The sequence below is a fragment of the Oncorhynchus mykiss genome, chromosome 4, assembly GCF_013265735.2.
Source record: "Oncorhynchus mykiss isolate Arlee chromosome 4, USDA_OmykA_1.1, whole genome shotgun sequence".
Classification (NCBI taxonomy): Eukaryota; Metazoa; Chordata; class Actinopteri; order Salmoniformes; family Salmonidae; genus Oncorhynchus; species Oncorhynchus mykiss.
The window spans coordinates 17,260,531-17,279,816 of NC_048568.1; the positions used below are offsets into that span (position 1 = coordinate 17,260,531).

At 47.1% G+C, this 19,286-nt stretch overlaps 2 protein-coding genes across 5 annotated transcripts in view; one reads left to right on the forward strand and one right to left on the reverse strand.

Moving 5' to 3' along the window:
• Positions 1–19,286, forward strand: part of cep85l (centrosomal protein 85, like) — a 74,720-nt gene that overhangs the window by 40,391 nt on the left and 15,043 nt on the right. For both annotated transcript variants that reach the window (XM_036975781.1, XM_036975780.1), the window contains 4 exons: positions 205–923; positions 15,297–15,382; positions 18,569–18,686; positions 18,852–19,085. In XM_036975781.1, the coding sequence (XP_036831676.1) occupies positions 205–923; positions 15,297–15,382; positions 18,569–18,686; positions 18,852–19,085 (1,157 nt within the window). The remainder of the gene's footprint in view (positions 1–204; positions 924–15,296; positions 15,383–18,568; positions 18,687–18,851; positions 19,086–19,286) is intronic.
• LOC110522210 (cardiac phospholamban) lies at positions 1,754–8,990 on the reverse strand. 3 transcript variants are annotated; one of them, XR_002473269.2, is made up of 3 exons: positions 8,826–8,989; positions 5,159–5,474; positions 1,754–3,781 (listed from the first exon to the last, which is right to left on the reverse strand). XR_002473269.2 is itself a non-coding variant. In XM_021600416.2 (3 exons), the coding sequence occupies exon 2, from the start codon at positions 5,314–5,316 to the stop codon at positions 5,155–5,157; it is 162 nt and encodes a 53-aa protein (XP_021456091.1). In that variant the 5' UTR covers positions 5,317–5,474; positions 8,826–8,990; the 3' UTR covers positions 1,754–3,781; positions 5,127–5,154. The 3 variants fall into 3 exon arrangements, 1 of the variants encoding a protein (XP_021456091.1); XR_002473268.2 differs by having other exon boundaries at positions 5,159–5,469; positions 8,826–8,983; XM_021600416.2 differs by having other exon boundaries at positions 5,127–5,474; positions 8,826–8,990.

Sequence of the window (19,286 nt, forward strand, 5' to 3'; positions counted from 1 at the left end):
AACTAATAATGCCCAGTAGTATGAAATGGTCCTTGGAGCACACTGTGGAGTACTGTGTTCAGAATTGAAGCACCCCTTTGTAACTAAATTCTAGAAACTTCCCAAAAAGTTGTGGTCGTGTATTATAGAAATGTATGTCGTTTGGAATATGTAAGATAGTTGAACAAGTCCACCCACACAGTGTTCCTCTCTTCTCTCCTCCAGACCACTCCAGCTCCAGCACCACCTTGTCCTTCCAGCCGCTGCGCTCCCAAGGTGCCCTCCCCACGGCCCACGTCATGCCCTCGCCCTCCACCGGCCCCAAGCTCAGCACAGTGCCCTCCCCTGGGAGCAACCCCTGGTCTTCCTGCCAGCTGCCCTCGCCCCTCGACAGCCCCCTGGACATGAAGGACCCCCGGCCCGTCCGCCGCTGGTCCTCCCTCACCCGCCTCAGCCCCCAGGAGAAGACCATCCCCGGGGGTCGGGCCGCGTACCGCTCTGACCCCCATGGCTCCCTGGACAGAGGGGTGCTCTACGGTTACAGGCATGACCCTCTGGGCCCCACGGACCCCTACCTATCCCACCTGCACTCCCCAGGGGCCGAGGCCAGGTACAAGTACCCCCTGAGTACTAAGACAGACTCTCACTCTGCCTGCTCGTCCCCACTCAAACCCAACACTTTAGACCTGACCTACAGTGCCTTACCAGAGACCAAGCACCCTGGCGTCGGGCTGACGGTACCCAGCCAGAGGGGCCTACCACTGGGCCACCAGACAGTAGGAGGGTCTCCCATCCAGCCAGCAGTGAGGACCCAGATGTGGCTGAGTGAGCAGATGGAGTACCGGCCCCCCGGCCCCGGGCCAGAGCTGTGTGGGGCCCTGTCGGCCTGGCAACAGGAGCAGCAGCAGAGGGAGAGGCTACGGCAAGAGGCCGAGCTCAACCAGGTGAGAGGAGTGTATTGGGCGAGTGGACTACAGTTTCTGTTTGACAGCTAGTCAGGGGACTCTGTCAAATAAATTGATGAGTGTTAGGTTAACACCCATGACAACTAACTTTCAGATTTTCAGCACAATATTGCCTGGAGTCTGTACTAAAAACTGGTGAAGATTTCCCTCCAAATTGTGAACCGCTTCATGTAGGACTAAGTATTGGGGCATATCGCCCTCTGGTGGGATTCTGAAGCGTTGACGTTTTTCCTAAAGGCAAACAATACAAGATGGTCAGTGCTATCTGGAATCCTGGGGACGTCCCTACCCTTAACCCTAACCATAACTCTAACCTAATCCTTACCATGGCCATGTTAAATGTAAACTTCAATGGGTTAGGGACGTCCCAACGATCACGTTTCAAGTTTTAACGTCACATCCACAAGTAGAGTAAAATGCCTTTCTTGCACGCTCTTAACCAAGCTATGCAATAATCAATATCAATGTGGTACTAAAAATAACATAAGGTAGAACAAAAACAGGAGAAAGTAAGTATGCTATATACAGGGTCAGTTCCAATACCATATTTACAATGTGCAGGGATACTGGAGCGATAGGGGTGGATCCCGGATTGCACCGATACAAGATACACATGCGTTTCCATGAAGGCTAATATAAAGTAGTTCACATTTTCAATGAAGACAGGCAAACTCTTTATGGTTTGTGTATTTGATCTTTATGCGTTGTGTGCATAAGAAAGTGACCAGTGGAGCCAGTGCCTGCAGATAGACAACCGTTCTACAGTAGTTTCATCTTCAGAGAGCTGGACGCGTTTGGTGCATTTACTCTGTGTTTGTGTCTTACTCTGCCAAAAATAAACGAGTCGCCTCTTACTACTGGACACTAAAACATTTACAGCACACAATTATGTTAGGATATCGCAATAACAATATTATATCTCTCCCCGAACAGTTTACACTACATACACATTTTTATTGAGGGAAGAATGTGTTGTACTTATCTACTATCCAGTGTGAATATGCTAAAAACTGTGTTCAAAAGCAACTGGACACAAAAAGATGAAAAGCCAACCGTCTCCAAAGGGCCTAACTCAACTGTTACTCTGTGAGTGCAGCATAAAGAGATGATATCGCACCAGAAAGGACTGAAAACTTTAAAGGTCATATGCAGCTGTTTTTATCTCAACATCAAATCATTTCTGGGTAACAATTAAGCACCTAACTTGTGATTGTTTTCATTTAAAATGGTAAAAAATAAACAAAACAATTGCTTCTTAGGAAAGGGCCATTTCTCAAGCAAGAATTTTGCTAGGACTGTCTGGGAGTGGAGTGGGGAGTGGGAAACTGAAAATGAGCTGTTATTTTCAGAGAGGTTTGGAACTCTTCTTTCTCATTGGTCTATTATCCAATTTACCCCATGGTGATGTCATCATAGAAGGCCAAAACTCCATCCCACCAAAACAGGCAGAAATTTTAGGCAATCCTTTCAAACAGCTTTGGGCATTATCATAATTTTCACAATACTACAGTATAATTCCAACCTCATTGTGTGGAAATATATATATATAAAACATAGGATTATCACGTTTTTGAATACACTGGGCCTTTAAAGATTGCATACTAGTTTTCCTAATTTCAGTTTATGTGGCGAAACAAGAAAATATAGTGTAGAGAATCATTGTACCATCTAAACCGCTGTGAAATATATATTTTAAAATAGTATTTTCAGCCGTTTGAAACTGAAAAAGAAAGTAAAAGACAAAAAATTGGAACCATAGAAATAGAACAGAAATGGAACAGATTAGACTAGCTTTCGATCAGAATGACAGAACTATAACTCACATTTCTATGTGAATTGTGGAGGGTCAGCCAAAAAAGTTACATATTGCAGGTTTAATCATTTTCAGTTCCATTTCATTTGTCAGTTGCATCATGCGTGTTTTGTGCTTTGGTCTTAATAGTCTGACTGTGAGTGTAAAAGCTTTAAAGAGCTTGTTCTCTATGGCTCATATAAACCCATACGTAAAATGTATGCACCAATGACTGTTAGTCACTTTGGATAAAAGTGTTTGCTAAATGGCATACTTAAAAAAGAAATCATTGGCCAGAATGAAATGTGGTGCAGTTAGGTGATTCTACCACTAGAGGGAGGTCAAGCTAAATGGAAGGAGGGCATGCTATTGATTCTCCCATGCCAACATTTTTTACATTCTCTACCATCGGTGGATGGAGCTTCATCCTCCTGTCATATTTTGAATCTAGCCGTCTCATGTTACGATCTCACGGAATCCCAGACTTTTCTTCTCTCCAACAGCTCAAGATCTTGGATTCTAATCCAGCAGGTTCGCAGCCTTTATTCAGTGATTTGATGCTGTGGATGAACAACTGTTGAATAGTAATTAGTCAAAGCCATGGTGTATTTATATGATCAAATCAGAGGTAGAGGGACTCCCATCAGACCCTGTGGCCCTTGGGGACTGGAATTGCTCAACCTAACTACTGTAAGCCATGAGGTCAGATGTCAGAGGTTACATGAGCTTGACCAGGACAAGCATGAGGAGCAGCACGATGACGATGAGCAGGAAGTTGAGCATCAGGTTGAGGCCGCGGTCATTGACCAGATCCATGATGACACTCGACATGGAGGAGGTTGGGTTCAGGCTGCAGATACCCCAGGCAGAGTGGTCAATTTCTGGGCAAAGCTCTTCAGTCCAGGGGAAGGGGGGGGGGGGTCTTCTGGAAGGTTCCCCAGGAAGGCTAGTGATGGATTGATGATTGGATGGATGCAGATTACATCTCCCTGCTTAGCCCTCACTGTAGCTGTGCTGTGGTGGTTGTTGGTTCAGCTACAGAGGTCTGAGAGGGAAAACAGGGGCCCAGTGAGAGACCGGTTCGCTCACGCAGACACAAACATGATCACACACACATATACAAGTCAGATTCCCATGGGTTAACATTGTCAGTACGTTTATTTCAGCAGTGCACTGTAGTGTGTCAGTATAGCCAGGTGGCAGAAGGGAGCTGTAAGTTAAGAGTCACTGTGAGGGATTACAGAACTACAGGAGGGTGACATGTGTGCACACAACTTTGACATACACTCCCCTACGTATTTGTTTGGACAGTGAAGCTGAAAGGTTGAATTTGGCTCTATAATCCAGCGTTTTGGATTTGAGGTCAAAAGTTTTATCAGGTGACAGTACAGAATGTCACCTTTTTATTTCAGGGTATTTTCATACACATCTGTTTACAGTTTAGAAATGAATGCACTTTATGTATCTAGTCGCCCCCCCATCTGATTGTGCCATGAGTATTTTAACCCATATTTTAACAGGTAATTTGACTGAGAACACATTCTCATTTACAGCAACGACCTGGGGAATAGTTACAGGGGAGAGGAGGGGGATGAATGAACTGGGGATAATTAGGTGACAGTGATGGTACTGTATAAGGACCAGATTGGGAATATAGCAAGGACACAGGGGTTAGCTCCTCTACTCTTACAATAGTGTATTCAATTTAGTCCAAAGTTTAGTGTTTGGTCCCATATTCCTAGCACGCAATGACCACATCATGCTTGTGACTCTACAAACTTGTTGGATGCATTTGCTGTTTGTTTTAGTAGTGTTTCGGATTATGGTGTGCTCAATGATTGGTAAATCATTTTATTGTGTCATTTTGGAGTCCCTTGTATGGTAAATAACAATAGAATATGTTTCTGAACACTTCTACATTAACGTGCATGCTACCATGATTACGAATAATCACGAATGAATCGCGAATAATGAGGATTGAGAAAGTTACAGATGCACAAAGATCATGCCCCCAAAACATGCTAACCTCTCATTAGCATTTGTTTGGTGGGGTATGATATTTATGACTCTACTTTAGCTTCACTGTGCAAATAAATATGTAGGAGAGTGTATACTGCATCTGGGAACAACAATCTTCTATTGCAACTCTCACACTGCAACTTTCTAGTATTATATATGATTGTATATGTCATTCAAATAAATCATGCCGGATTATTAGGCTCTACAAAACAGTATATCTGATCTTATCCTACACGAATTCCTGCAAATTCAAAGCCATTTGACAAAATATTAAGATAATCTCCATGTTTGCCACCCAATCCCCTCCTCTCCCCTTTCATTGTCTGGCCCTCTTAAAGAGTGCATGGCCCTGTTGGGCTGTAGTGTGGCACCTGGCCCCTCCCGGCCCCTCCTCGGCCCTCACATCAACAACACGATGATGTAGATGAGCAGCAGGCAGATGAGGATGAGGCTGAAGTTGACAAAGAGCTCCTGCATGTTCTGCCTGGCCTGGGGGGGCACGTCCACCGCCATGGAGGCTCTGCGGATGGCCGAGCGCATCGTGTGCTGCACCTTATCCATGCTGGGACTGGCTGGGCTCTGTGGGGTTGGGCGCTAGGCAGTGAGGGGCGAGAGCGTACTCTAGGACAGGTGGACAGAGGATAGAGAGTGGTGGCGGGCTGGTGACGGAGGGAGGTGAGAGGAGTGGTCCCGGTGCCCAGGGGTCTGGAGGAGCTGCGCTGGGGGGAGGGAGTGGCAGAGAAAGTGGAGTCGGTGAGGAAACACAGACAAAGAAATACCGTTAACGGAATCAAAATAACATTTTTAGTCACATTCAGTTTCCTTAACAATTGGTTCAACTGGAGGGCAAGATACCCCACCCATTCCCCTTCATGTCCAACGGTATGGCTGACCCTGTAAAACAACACATTTCACTGCAGCTATCCAGTGTATGTTACAATACAACATCATTAAAAAAAAAAAAAAAATCTATATAATCAAACGGCACTCACTTTGGGGCCCCATAACCCCAGGCCTTATAATCAATCACAGATCTCCTATCCCCACTGAGTCTGCTCTCTAGTGTCACGTGTTTGCACAGCTCTGCCCCTCCTCTCAAGGTCAAAACAACCGAGAGGGGAGGATAATGGAATGATAATAAAAATGGACTCCAACCTCCTGTCGTCTCCCATAATTCATTCCTCTCTATAAATGGCCGACTGGATTTGGCCGATCGTATCTGGGCTTATTCTGTGAAGGACGCACCGCAGTGTTTTCTAAAAAAGGGAAACGGTTTTGTACTTCTCTCTCAATGGGGTTCATAAGTTGTGAGTCGGAAGCTAGGTTTGAAGAGATGTTTGTAACCTGGATGGTGGCGGTTTGGTATTCGTGGTGTATGTTACTTGTTTTTGTTGTCGTTGCATATTTTGGCGTATTTTAATGCTTAAATATTGTCGGGGTTCTTGAAGGATGCGATGCTTTAGCTCGATGATTTTATGTGGAATGTGTGTTTTCTATGTACTGTGACAGCTTTCGACATCATAGAAATGAGAATCCCACTTCCCTGCTGGGTGTTTGACGACTCCAACATGGACGTGAGTAGGTGCTGTATGCGGTGTGCCCTTTCTGACTCCACCGCATTCCCTCTGGCGGAACATGGAAGGAAAAACCTGCTGGAGATCACACGCCTTATCGGAACGCAGAAGACTTCTAACTGGAGATGAAGCCATTCAAACCACCTCTAATCTCAGTGACGGTGAGGGTGCTGTTGGAGATATTACTGTGGCTAAAGCTGTCCTCCATTTTGGGTCGAGAATATACACACTGGGTTGTGATCGTCAGAGCAGCCCTGCTTCTCTCTAGTCCGCCCGCACAGGCCTTATCTCTTCTTCCAGAATCCTCTCTCCCCTCAGGGGCTCCTCAGTGACAGGCATGCCCAGGAAAGGTGAGGATCTGTGAGTCACTCTCCCAGCTTTGCCCCTGGTCCCTGCTGGTTCCCTGCCTCTCTGAGTCAGACTACCCATGGCCTGCTCCAGAGTAGAGGGGAGGGAGATGCAAGGCGAGGAGGCGGCCAGGCCCGCTGAAGACCTGCTGACAGCAGTTATCTGCCCGGCTCCAGCTATGTGCCAGCGGGTATTCTTAGGGCTGACCTTTGGCTATCTCAAAGAGGTGGAGTCCATTTCGACACTAGCCAAACCTAAACCCCTCTTTAAAAACATCCCTCTGACCTGACCTCTTGAACACCAGTGTGGAGGGAGGGGAACTGCGCGTGCAAAGCATGGGTTGGGTGCAGTAGAGCGTGTGGATTTAATGGGTCAGGATGTAGATACGGAGGAATCTCGCTTGAGTCCTGATAATGAGTCTGTGAGGATTAAGGGCCTTCTGTCCACTATAGCATCAATCCATCTCTGCTAAGAGATTATCTTTCTACACTTTTTGAGTCGTGTTGTTTTACGTTCCATTGTGGTTGAGAGGAACGCTAGGCTATACCCTGGTGTTCCAAGAAGATCACAGGTGCCCCCAGCCTAAAAGGAACTGGAGGGTTCTGGGTAAGAGTGGTTACTAGCGAATGACGTCGGAGCCCAGGCTGGCACAAACATACCTCCCTCAGCCTGGTCACATGACACATGGTTTGCTTAACGCACCATGCCTTCAGCGATGAGTGGCAATCAAGCGGCATGTCAACACCAAATGCCCCCAAGCCTTCAGCTCTGGAGTGGTCAGGAGTTGTTCTCCTCATGTCAGGACAAGGGGATATGATAAGTTCATTAATAATAGCCTCTCCCCTGGCACTACTAAACATGTCACCATCTACTCAATCACTGCCCCCTGGGTTCACCCACCCACCCTTACAAGGGCATTCTGAAGGGGAGGCCAAGGACACAGCAGGATGAAATGACAAACTAATAACAGCAGGATGAAATGCCAAACTAATAGAGGCTGTTGTTGAAACCCTATGGGGACGTTGTTTGGATTGTAAAACCCAAACCCGCCATTCCTCTTCATGAAAGAGTCCACATGGAGCGACGGAGTCAGTGGGGGAAAAACAAAGCCGAACATGAAATCGAATCGAACCTAAGAAGGAAATCCTTCTGAAACCTGGCAGAAGCGTTCACAGGCCAATAGTGTTCGTTTTTTTTTTTTTTTTTTTTTCAGCTCTCTTGGCGTAGTTCCTGTGATAATGAGTCATCTGGAGGGAGAGGGAGGAAAGCTTTCAATGGGCTTGGCCCCCAGCACTGAACTTTCCATGATGGCATCACACAGCAATGTACAGGGAACTGTGGGCATTGATTTGGATGTGTGGCTCAGGAGAGGGCATAAGTGAAATGTTATACAGTCCCAATTACGATACGCATAGCAGTGTGAACAATGGTCAGTTGCCAACCAGAAAATGTCTGTTCTATTCAAACAAAATATATCTTCATAACAGCCTCTTCCACCTGGTATTGAAATATAGGATTACAATGAATATGAGAATTGATTACCAGTAGATTCACTGCACTGAGGCAAGCTAGAGTGGGCCATTTTCATGATAAACCCATGTGATTTCCAGTTCTCTCCTCCAGTGTGTGGTTGGTTGGTTGGCAGTAACCTTTCCCTGTCTACAGACTCCCTTTTGTGTCCTGTCTGCTCATTTCAATCAATGCAAATTCCAGGCCTTTGCCAGATGCAAATGTGTGTGTTGTGGATAGGTCACGGCTAGCCTCTGATGTGTGTGTGCGAGCGCGCGCGCCGCTCTGTCTGTTTAGACAGGAGGACAGTTAAGTTCAGAACTGCTCCATCCTAAACATCAGGGTACCATTTGTCTCAGGATATAGCCTTCATAACAACACTATTGCGTATTGCAAGATCAATCATCGCTTGAGAGACACAAATACAGTTGCTTAGGTGTTTTGTGAGTCTTATCCGTCTGAACTATTAGTGCTTGACCTTGAATAAATGATATTTAGGGAATACTTTGGAGCCCCGCAGGAGTGCATTGTTATTAGTTTCGAGGTAATGTCGATATCGTCGTATAGCTGGAACAGTATTACAATATGGCTTTCTTTACAGCCCTTAAGTTGTCATTCTCGCCAGGCCTGTGCACTTACCTGCTCCAGTGGAGTGGGTGGATAGATGGATGTTGATCTGGAGGTCACAGACCGTCTGGTGAGGAGGCTGGCAGAAAGGCTGTGGATCCAGCAGCAGCAGGCGAGGAGGCTCTCTGGCAGCACTCTGCACTACGTCACCTTGTTTATGGGAGGAAAAGCAGATGGGCGGAGAGTGGAGAGGAGAGAGGGAAGGGAGAGAGAGGGATGTAGCTGCCTGGGGGAGTGGCATCGCTGCTATGTGGTCTGTTCATCCGTCCATTTTGGAAGAGGAGGGCACGGATGGGCAGAGCGGGCAAGCGGCCTCCCCTCTCTCACCTGGCGTACTATAGATAGGCTAGTACCTCTCGTTCTGAACTGGGTCTCTCTCTTTCCGTCTGCTGGAGGACCTACACCATTTGAACCCTGAGGAGTTTGACCTGTGTGTCTTCACTGTCTCTGTCAGGTCATACTTAGTCATTCTGAAATGGCAAACACAGGCTGATTGTCAGTCCTGGAAGTGATGCGCAGCCACAGCTGAAAAAGGACAATGTTGTGGTTGCTGTGTTTCTTTTCTCTCTCAGGAGAGTTTCCGAGAACGAATCGATCCTCCGCAACATCGCTTACCTGTTTCTTATTGAGAGTTTGTTCCCTTTCAGCTTTTCTGGCTTCCGTTGTGTGTGTGCTTCCTAACCCGCATAGACTCTGTTAGTTTGAAGGACTGTCTATTGCCGTTTCATGCAGTCAGTCCTCTATGTGTTCCTGACTGTATCAGAGGAAACACAGTGGCCATCAATCTCTCCAGGGGCTCTGAATCTGAACATCTTTCCTGTACAGTTTTCAGCCCCAAAACAGAAACAAATCCCTCCGCTCTTCCTTAAAAGGAGCGTTTAGCTGGGTCTTGACTCGATCAAAACAAGCTCAGAATAGTGCTTTTTTTTTTTTTTATGGCCGTTGCTTTGAGGAAGGGCGACGGGGGGTGGGGGGGCGACATACTTTGTCCCGGTCTTCTCTGGCTTGGGTGGTACTGTTCTTGGAACACCGAGCACCCCCTCCTGCGGTGGCACAGGTATGCCCACACAGGTGTCGGATGCCAACGGTCGGTGACCTTCATTAGAGGTTGAACGAAGCATTACGCACACACATACAGTACATGCATTCATACACACACACACTCCATTCATACCTACTGTGTCTCTGCACGGCATTCTCGCAAAGGCTCTCATCTGCGCCGTATCCATTACATGAGAGAGAACTTCTTCAATGCTCATAATCACCCTCTGTAGCGGTGCGTTAATCATGACCACAAACATTGACATTCTGAGACGGGGGGGGGGGGGAGAGTTCCAACCAGCCACATCTATTATGGAAGCTGTTGATGTTGTTTAGTCTAAGCACAGCATGGGTCTCTCGTTAACTGTGGGCTTTGGGGTTAGTTGTAAACCTGTGTTCAGTGCATATAGCAGCCATTTGTATGACTCAGACTTCCCTTTATGAAGGTGCGTAACAGGCTTGGTGGAGGTGGATCCCTTGCGGGGCGCTGAATAAATGCGGTGGAATTATGGTGGAATTAAGTCAGTCAGAAAATGGTGTATCTGCAGACACACCTTCATTTCTTAGATCTACACCCCGAATGTATACCCGTCGCAAGACCCACTGCTTATTTCTAAAACCCTCTTAGGCCTCACTCCCCCCTATCTGGGATACCTACTGCAGCCCTCATCCTTCACATACAACACCCGTTCTGCCAGTCACATTCTGTTAAAGGTCCCCAAAGCACACACATCCCTGGGTCTCTCGTCTTTTCAGTTCGCTGCAGCTAGCGACTTGGAACGAGCTGCAAAAAAAACACTCAAACTGGACAGTTTTATCTCCATCTCTTCATTCCCAAGACTGTGGCTGCTTCGCGTGATGTATTGTTGTCTCTACCTTCTTCCCCTTTGTGCTGTTGTCTGTGCCCAATAACATTTGTGCCATGGTTTGTGCTGCTGCCATGTTGTATTGCTACCATGTTGTTGTCATGTTGTGTTGCTACCATGCTGTGTTTTCATGTGTTGCTGCCATGCTATGTTGTCGTCTTAGGTCTCTCTTTATGTGGTGTTGTGGTGTCTCTCTTGTCGTGATGTGTGTTTTGTCCTATAGTTTTACTTCTGGTAGGCCGTCATTGTAAATAAGAATTTGTTCTTAACTGACTTGCCTAGTTAAATAAAGGTGAAATAAAACAGTTAAAAATGTAAAGGTAGAGTCCAATGCATTTCCAATGCTCAGATCACGGCAGTCCCAATGTATCCCCTCTAGGGTAGGAGAGGTGGAGGTGTGTGTCGGTGTGCAAGGCTGGGAGAAAGTGCTGAAAGCTGGGGTGTCTGCACTGGAGGGCCCTGGGAGGAGGGCGGCAGGGGCGATAACGTTCTAGGAATTGGCAGCAGATTAGCTGTGCTATGTGATAGAGTGGCGCTCGCCTCGCCACGGCAGTAGCCAGGGGATATACAGAGACACTCAGAAAGAGGTAAAGCGAGAGAGAGAGCGAGAGACTCAGAAAGAGGTAAAGAGAGAGAGAGAAAGGTGAGAGGAGCTAGAGAGAGAGAATATGGCTTGTCTCTTCCATATGGCCCCACCATACCACCGTATAGTATAATGAGTCAGCCTGCCTGCTTGCCTGCCTGCTTGCCTGCCTGTCAGGTCTCCAGGGCCCTCCTAGACGACCTCTCCAGCAGTGAGACAGAGAGATGGACAGAGAGAGCTACAGTTATTAGCCTGCTTGGCTCCCAGGTGTCATCTCCACAAGAATTCATTGGGAACAAAGTTGTGTTGTTTCCAATGTGCCCGGTTCATTTTAATTGGTAACATAGATGCAGCTGAAACCAGCCCCAAAGCCAAATGCTGACCTCGACTGGTGATGTGGAGAGAGACGGGCTAGGCCATTTCTGTTGGAAAATTCGAAAATTAAACAAATTCTACTCAGTTTAAATGGACGCAATTACAGATTGTAGGGCTAAATCCAGGACTACAGTACACAATATGTAGGCCTAGTAGAAGTGTGAGAAAGCTAATGAGAGATTTTGTAAATCTAGCTAGTGAGATGTAGTAGCAGTAGGTGCTAACAAGCTAGCAAGTCCACTTTAGGGCTAACCTGGGTCATAACCGTTACATGTAACTCAAACCTCGCTATGCTAACTAGCCAATAGCACCTTTGACCAGTGGGCCTAATAGATTTACAGTTTGCTGCTGTAATCTGATCTGATCCTTTAAATTAACTCTCCAGTGAAAATATCACTTTCAGAAGTTCATATTTTGTTAACTCATACCCAAATAATGTTGTTGACTCATCCTAAACTCCTATTTGTCAAAACATAAAATGGAAGAAAAACACCCCGCCTCAAACTTGCATCTCAAACAGACCGTTTCTAAAAATGCTTGCTCTTTCCTGATAGAGTATGATGTCGTACTCCCGAGGAGGATGAGCTGGCCAATCAGCGGCCTAGAGGACGATGTGCTGGCCAATCAGCGGTCTACACGCGTTCATATTTTTAACGACTGGTATACGCCCACACCATTCCAACACACAAAAGCTGCTTTTTAACATACTTAATTGAAAACTTTTTCAAGGAAAACTATTTCACTCATATTGTAAGCAATAATTATAGGTCATATTTCATAAAAACGGGAAACACTGGACAGTTACTTTAAGTAATAAGCTCTGCCAGGAAGATAGTCTTTTGATAGGATTAAAGACCACCTCCCAGTAAGAATGCTTTGAACTTGAAATACACTGGCGTATGTGGGACACATTATAAAAGATGCTTCGGTTTCTGGTTCGTTAGTTTGGTGTGTGCATGCCTGTGTGTGCGTGTTTCCATCTTCCTGTGTGGTGCAGATGAATAAACCCAGCTCCCCAGGCATCTAAATGAAACTGTCTTCTCGTTTGGCATTTCAAGCGTTCAGCAGGCAGCAGCACAGGGTAATGTCTGGGTCTGTCTGGGAGCAGCTGTTGCTGTTACTGCATTTCAACTGTAATTGGTTGGAATGACTGTGTGGGGGAAGAAAGCGACAATATGGTCATTAGGCGGAACACTGAAAAACCTTGTTGCCGGACAACGGAGATATACAGTATGCTCCGGCTCTAGGTCTAGTGACGACGTGAGGGAGCCTGATGGTCTGGGGCCTGGTGTTGGGAGTAAGCTTCCTCTATGGCTGGTGTGCGGTATTAAACCAATGAAGAAAGAGTGTGTGGTGCATGGTGATAACATCACCCCTGCTGCGCCCATGGCCATGACCTCAGTCTGAAGGCGGTGGGTGTTGCTTTGTGTTGGGCTTTGCTATCAGCTGGTGGGGACAGCTATGCCCCAGATCAGCCATTCATCCCTAGTGTTAAAGTAAATCCCCACCCCCCCACCCCAAGAGCCTCCGGCTGCATGGCGACAAACTAACTGCACCCCACCCACCCACCTTCTCTTAACATACTCTCTCTCGCTCGCTCAGTCTTCCTCGTTCTATAAACTTGGCAGGCAAGTGGACAGCCTCTCTTTCACCATTGATTCCCAGAGAAAGGCCTCCAGCGTACAATGCCATTTCATTTTTAGCACATGCTAATGTACAAACTTGACCGTCATTTTCATAAAAAAAATGTCATGCTGACTTCCGCTCCCTGAGTGGTGTTCCTGCTCCCTGAAGGCTGTAGTGGCAGTTTGACGCTCTGCTCTCCCCAGAGAGAGTGTCCTCTACACAGGCGACACCTCCTCAGTTTGTCGCGCTCGCGAATTTAGCTTGGGTTTAGACCAGCCTAAAACAAAAGAGAGTCGGAGCTTCCCTCCTCGGCAGAAAAGCCCATAAACCATCATGTGTGGCGATATTGTGATGAGAGGGCCGAAGGCAGCAGTGGGATCCAGAGTTCAGGCCAGTCCCTGTGGGCCCCACTGGCCTATCCTGTCTTACCCTGGCCTGTCCTGGCTTGGCCTCCTCATACAGTGTTGTGGAAACTCCCCATGTTTCCCTCCAGCGTGTTGGTTGTCAGTGCAGCAGTGCCCCTACCTTTTTATTGGGGCCTTTTCTTAATATCTCCTATCTGCTGAGTTCTGAGAGCCCGTGTGTACTAGCTTATCGTACCAGGATACAGTGGACACATCTCTGCTTGTTTCTGCCCTGCTGCTGTGGCCACAGTCACACAATGGTTTGTTAAAAATAGGCTAAGCTATGTGAAGTGGATCTGGATTCAGGGACGGATGGATGTCTGCCAGTGGAGGCTGCCCAGGGGAGGACGGCTCATAACAATGGCTGGAACGGAGCAAATGGAATGGCATCAAACCATGTGTTTGATGTATTTGAAACCATTCCACTGATTTCCCTTCTAGCCATTACCACGAGCCCGTCCTCCCCAATTAAGGTACCACCGATCTCCTGTGATGTCTTCCTACCTTCGTTCCAGGTCAGGGTATGTGTGGGGGGAGTGGCAAAGCCTCACAGGAGGGGGTCTTTTTACCAGGGCTAGAGAGACCGAGAGAAGAGCTGTGCAGCTGATATCTAGGGCATTAATAGGAGAAGTATTTTTAACCTGGTGGCAGGCAGGCAACTCAATGAACAGACAATGACCGAGGGGTTACACGCATCAGATAAGCAGAACGCAGTATGTGGTAATGGCTCTTGTGTCCAGGATCCATGTTATTGGTGTGCATTGTTTGTGCACATAGCGCCATAGCACCACCATACCACCCGTAACTAAGCCTGAAGTCTGTTGTAGACACACTGTCCAGTCCACCATATTAGAATAGCTATGGGATTCTTCAGGGTTTCACATGTGGTTGGAGGGTTTTACCATTTCTTTTGAGCTATAGAAATAAAGACTTAGATGTTGCAGCCTACCTAACCTTCAATCTCATGGAGACTGAGACCAGATTATTATAGAAAGGGACGTGTTCAGTAACTGAATTTGTCCAATAGGAACACCCATTTTCATCTTTCCGATTCAAATTATTTTCCATTTCGTGCCTACTGAACGTGATCTGGCTGTCTCTGCCCTGTGCTCCTGTAGTAGTAGATTGTGAGGACATACCTGACCCATATCGTGATCCCTGTGACCGCTTCTTACCAGGGGCCCTGCAGCAGCCCAGCCATCTGGCACAGAGACCTTGTTATGCTATAGGAGATTAGTCACTCACTGATGCAAATGTTGAAGAGACGCCCGCCCAAACGGCCCGTCCATGACACCCTGCCCACACTCCTGTATAGAGGAGGGCTATAAAGGATATACTGTTGGAATGTGTGAAGGCCCAGCGCATGCAGATAAGCTGTGGCTCATGTCTTTGTATAGAGGGACTACATTTAGGGTACACATGTGAAATGGCATTGGGCTCGTTGACTCTCTTGGTGTCTCTTAGTTAAATCTTTAGTTTGATTATAATGAAGATAATGACGACGATGACAAAAATGACAAACGATGCGGATCTGCTTGCTCTGTAGATGTTAAGTGTGCTGACCGATGTGTGTGTGTTTCCTGTGCAGATGCTGGGCGGAGCCTCCCTTCCTGTGAACACGCTGGTGAAGATCAAAGAGGGCCTTCTACGACAGAGAGAGCTGGAGATTGACAGGTCAGAAATGCACGGCAGAGGACAGGGATGTTTAAACCCAGCAGAGGTGCAGTAGTGAGTCATCGGGCCAAGCAGGGGAATTCATTGAGGCTGGAGGAAAAAAAACACCAAAACAATTCTAGGAGAAACATATCTGAATCTTAGCATTATTATATTGGGCGAAGGCCTCTGAGCAGCAAATGTACACAGTCGGACTGAGTCAGTATGTACAGTGGGGCAAAAAAGTATTTAGTCAGCCACCAATTGTGCAAGTTCTCCCACTTAAAAAGATGAGAGAGGCCTGTAATTTTCATCATAGATACACTTCAACTTTGACAGACAAAATTAGAAACATAATTCCAGAAAATCACATTGTAGGATTTTTAATGAATTTATTTGCAAATTATGGTGGAAAATAAGTATTTGATCACCTACAAACAAGCAAGATTTCTGGCTCTCACAGACCTGTAACTTCTTCTTTAAGAGGCTCCTCTGTCCTCCACTCGTTATCTGTATTAAAGGCACCTGTTTGAACTTGTTATCAGTATAAAAGACACCAGTCCACAACCTCAAACAAACTCCAAACTCCACTATGGCCAAGACCAAAGAGCTGTCAAAGGACAACAGAAACAAAATTGTAGACCTGCACCAGGCTGGGAAGACTGAATCTGCAATAGGTAAGCAGCTTGGTTTGAAGAAATCAACTGTGGGAGCAATTATTAGGAAATAGAAGACATCCCTCGATCTGGGGCTCCACGCAAGATCTCACCCCGTGGGGTCAAAATTATCACAAGACCGGTGAGCAAAAATCCCAGAACCACACGGGGGGACCTAGTGAATGACCTGCAGAGAGCTGGGACCAAAGTAACAAAGCCTACCATCAGTAACACACTACGCCGCCAGGGACTCAAATCCTGCAGTGCCAGACGTGTCCCCCCGCCAGTACATGTCCAGGCCCGTCTGAAGTTTGCTAGAGAGCATTTGGATGATCCAGAAGAAGATTGGGAGAATGTCATATGGTCAGATGAAACCAAAATACCAGCAACAGTGTGAGAAAACCTTGTGAAGACTAACAGAAAACGTTTGACCTCTGTCATTGCCAACACAGGGTATATAACAAAGTATTTTGTTATTGACCAAATACTTATTTTCCACCATAATTTGCAAATAAATTCATTAAAAAATCCTACAATGTGATTTTCTGGATTTTTTTCTCATTTTGTCTGTCATAGTTGAAGTGTACCAATGATGAAAATTACAGGCCTCTCTCATCTTCTTAAGTGGGAGAACTTGCACAATTGGTGGCTGACTAAATACTTTTCTGCCCCACTGTACCTCATTATATTCCAGCACGGTGTCTGACTCTGTTCGCCACATTGGAAGGAAAAAAACATTCCGTGAGTGTCCCTTCTGGTTGTCGTTGCCCAGTGGAAAGTTAGAGCACTACAGTCTCTCAGTCTCTGACTTCCTTTATTCATTTCTATGGGCCACACACTGTCACTGTCAACCCAGCCGAGGCATGCACACACACACAGTCACTGTCAACCCAGCCGAGGCATGTACGCACACATACACACACAGTCACTGTCAACCCAGCCGAGGCATGTACACACACACACACACACACAGTCACTGTCAACCCAGTCGAGGCATGTACACACACATTGTCACTGTCAACCCAGCCGAGGCATGTACACACACATTGTCACTGTCAACCCAGCCGAGGCATGTACACACACATACACACACACACTGTCACCCCAGCTCTGGCATGTACACACACACACACACAGTCACTGTCAACCCAGCCGAGGCATGTACACACACACACACACACACGCTGTCACGGTCAACCCAGCTGAGGCATCTACACACACACACACAGTCACTGTCAACCCAGCCGAGGCATCTACACACACACACACAGTCACTGTCAACCCAGCCGAGGCATGTACACACACACACACACACACACACACACACACACTGTCAACCCAGCCGAGGCATGTACACACACACACACACACTTTTTCAATGACCTTGAGCAGATGTCTGTGTGGCGGCATGTCGGCCACACGCGTCCGAGGTGTCCCCTTTCAGAGTGGCAGGCTGGCGCTGACAGGACAAGCTGGGCAGTGCCAGGGGAGGGGAGTGAACAGCACAGGGTCACCCACCCATCCTGAGGTTACTGCAGGAAATACAGGCAGAGACACAGAGGAGGCACACAGCACACAGACACTACCCAGAGGTTACTGCAGGAAATACAGGCAGAGACACAGAGGAGGCACACAGCACACAGACACTACCCAGAGGTTACTGCAGGAAATACAGGCAGAGACACAGAGGAGGCACACAGCACACAGACACCACCCTGCCACATCCACACGTGGACGGGTATGACATTAAAAGGCCGGACCCACTTTGAACTGGAGAGATCAATCTAGCACACTCAATATCCTGGCCAACTGGTGTTATTGTGAATACGACAACATGCTGTGTGCATTAGAGATGGGATGAACAGTTTCCTAACGTTATGTAATTGTTCATGAGTTGAGTTAGCAGCAGGCTGGTCAAGGTGTTACATTTCTCAGTTGTGAGCCTCGTTATTGAATGTCTCCATCAATTGTGACTGAAATGAATGAGAAAACGGGCAAATTTCACCACCAGGTGGCAGTCGAAAGCAAACCTAAACACCAAGCATTTAGTATTCCAATCTCGATCCGGTAGCATTTATCAACGCGCCCCTTTTTATTCTGCTGAAAGGCAGAAATTGTCAAAGCAAAGAGACAGGTATTTAGGAGCTGATTATAAATATGACTCTTTTTTTTCAGGGCGGGGTTTAGGGGGAGGAAATTGTGCCTGCCTCATCGGGATAGCATGTAGCCAGCTGGCCCACCCTTCACAAGAGAGAAATATTAGATTTAAGTGATCTACACTGAGTCAAACTGCCTTATTATATAGTATTATTATATATGGTCCTATATGCTCCACATTGATTGGCCTGTTGGCTGTGTGTTTCTGTTTTACTGCCAGCCTGTGTAATATTCACCACGGAGAGAGGTGGCGCTGTGTGTGACCATTGCGTATTTGAATGTGTACCTCGTTTTTTTCTTTACGTGTTCGTATTACCTGGGATATCAGCATGGCTGCTTCTGCTACACATTGTGGTGTATAGCTGACATTCTACGTCGGATGTGTGTTTTCCAGACAGAAGCAGCAGATCCTACAGCTCCACGCTCGGATCAGGGAGAACGAGCTGAAAGCGCAACAGGTCCTCCAGAGCCAGAAGGGGCGCTGTGACGACCCCGGTCTACTCAAAGCTAAGGTAATAAAGCCTCACCGACACAGTGACATCTCAACTGTCTGACGTACAGTATACTGTTATACACAACTGGCCGTGTGTTAACATTTTTAAGCTTTGCCATTTGTTGACATATCTGGAGCTCTTTGAAAGACTGACAACTCATGTCTATCCTCCCCTCTTTTCCAGGAGTCTCCATATGACAGCCCAGTGGCTCAGTCACACCCCCAGCTCCATCTGCAGCTCCACCCCCAGCACCAGCTCCAGCCCCAGGTCCCAGACAGGATGAGCCCTCTGTGCTGTGACAACGGGGAGCTGGGCCGTAAGCTGGCCGCTGCAGAGCTGGAGGTCATCCACCTCAACGAGTTCCTCAAACAGAACACCCAGAAATACACAGAGGACATCAAGAAGCTGGAGGATAAGGTGGGCAATGGGCATATTACACAGATCAACCCTAACCCCAGCCACAACCCTAACCCTAGTTTCTTGTCTACACCCCGGATCAACCCTAACCCCAGTCCAACCCTAACCCTAGCTTCATGTCTACACCCCGGATCAACCCTAACCCCAGCCTCATCCACAACCCTAACCCTAGCTTCATGTCTACACCCCAGCCTCATCCAC

What these genes read in the sequence shown, in the direction of transcription:
- LOC110522210 (XM_021600416.2), bottom strand. Translation starts at nt 5,316, where the DNA reads ATGGATAAGGTGCAGCACACGATGCGCTCGGCCATCCGCAGAGCCTCC.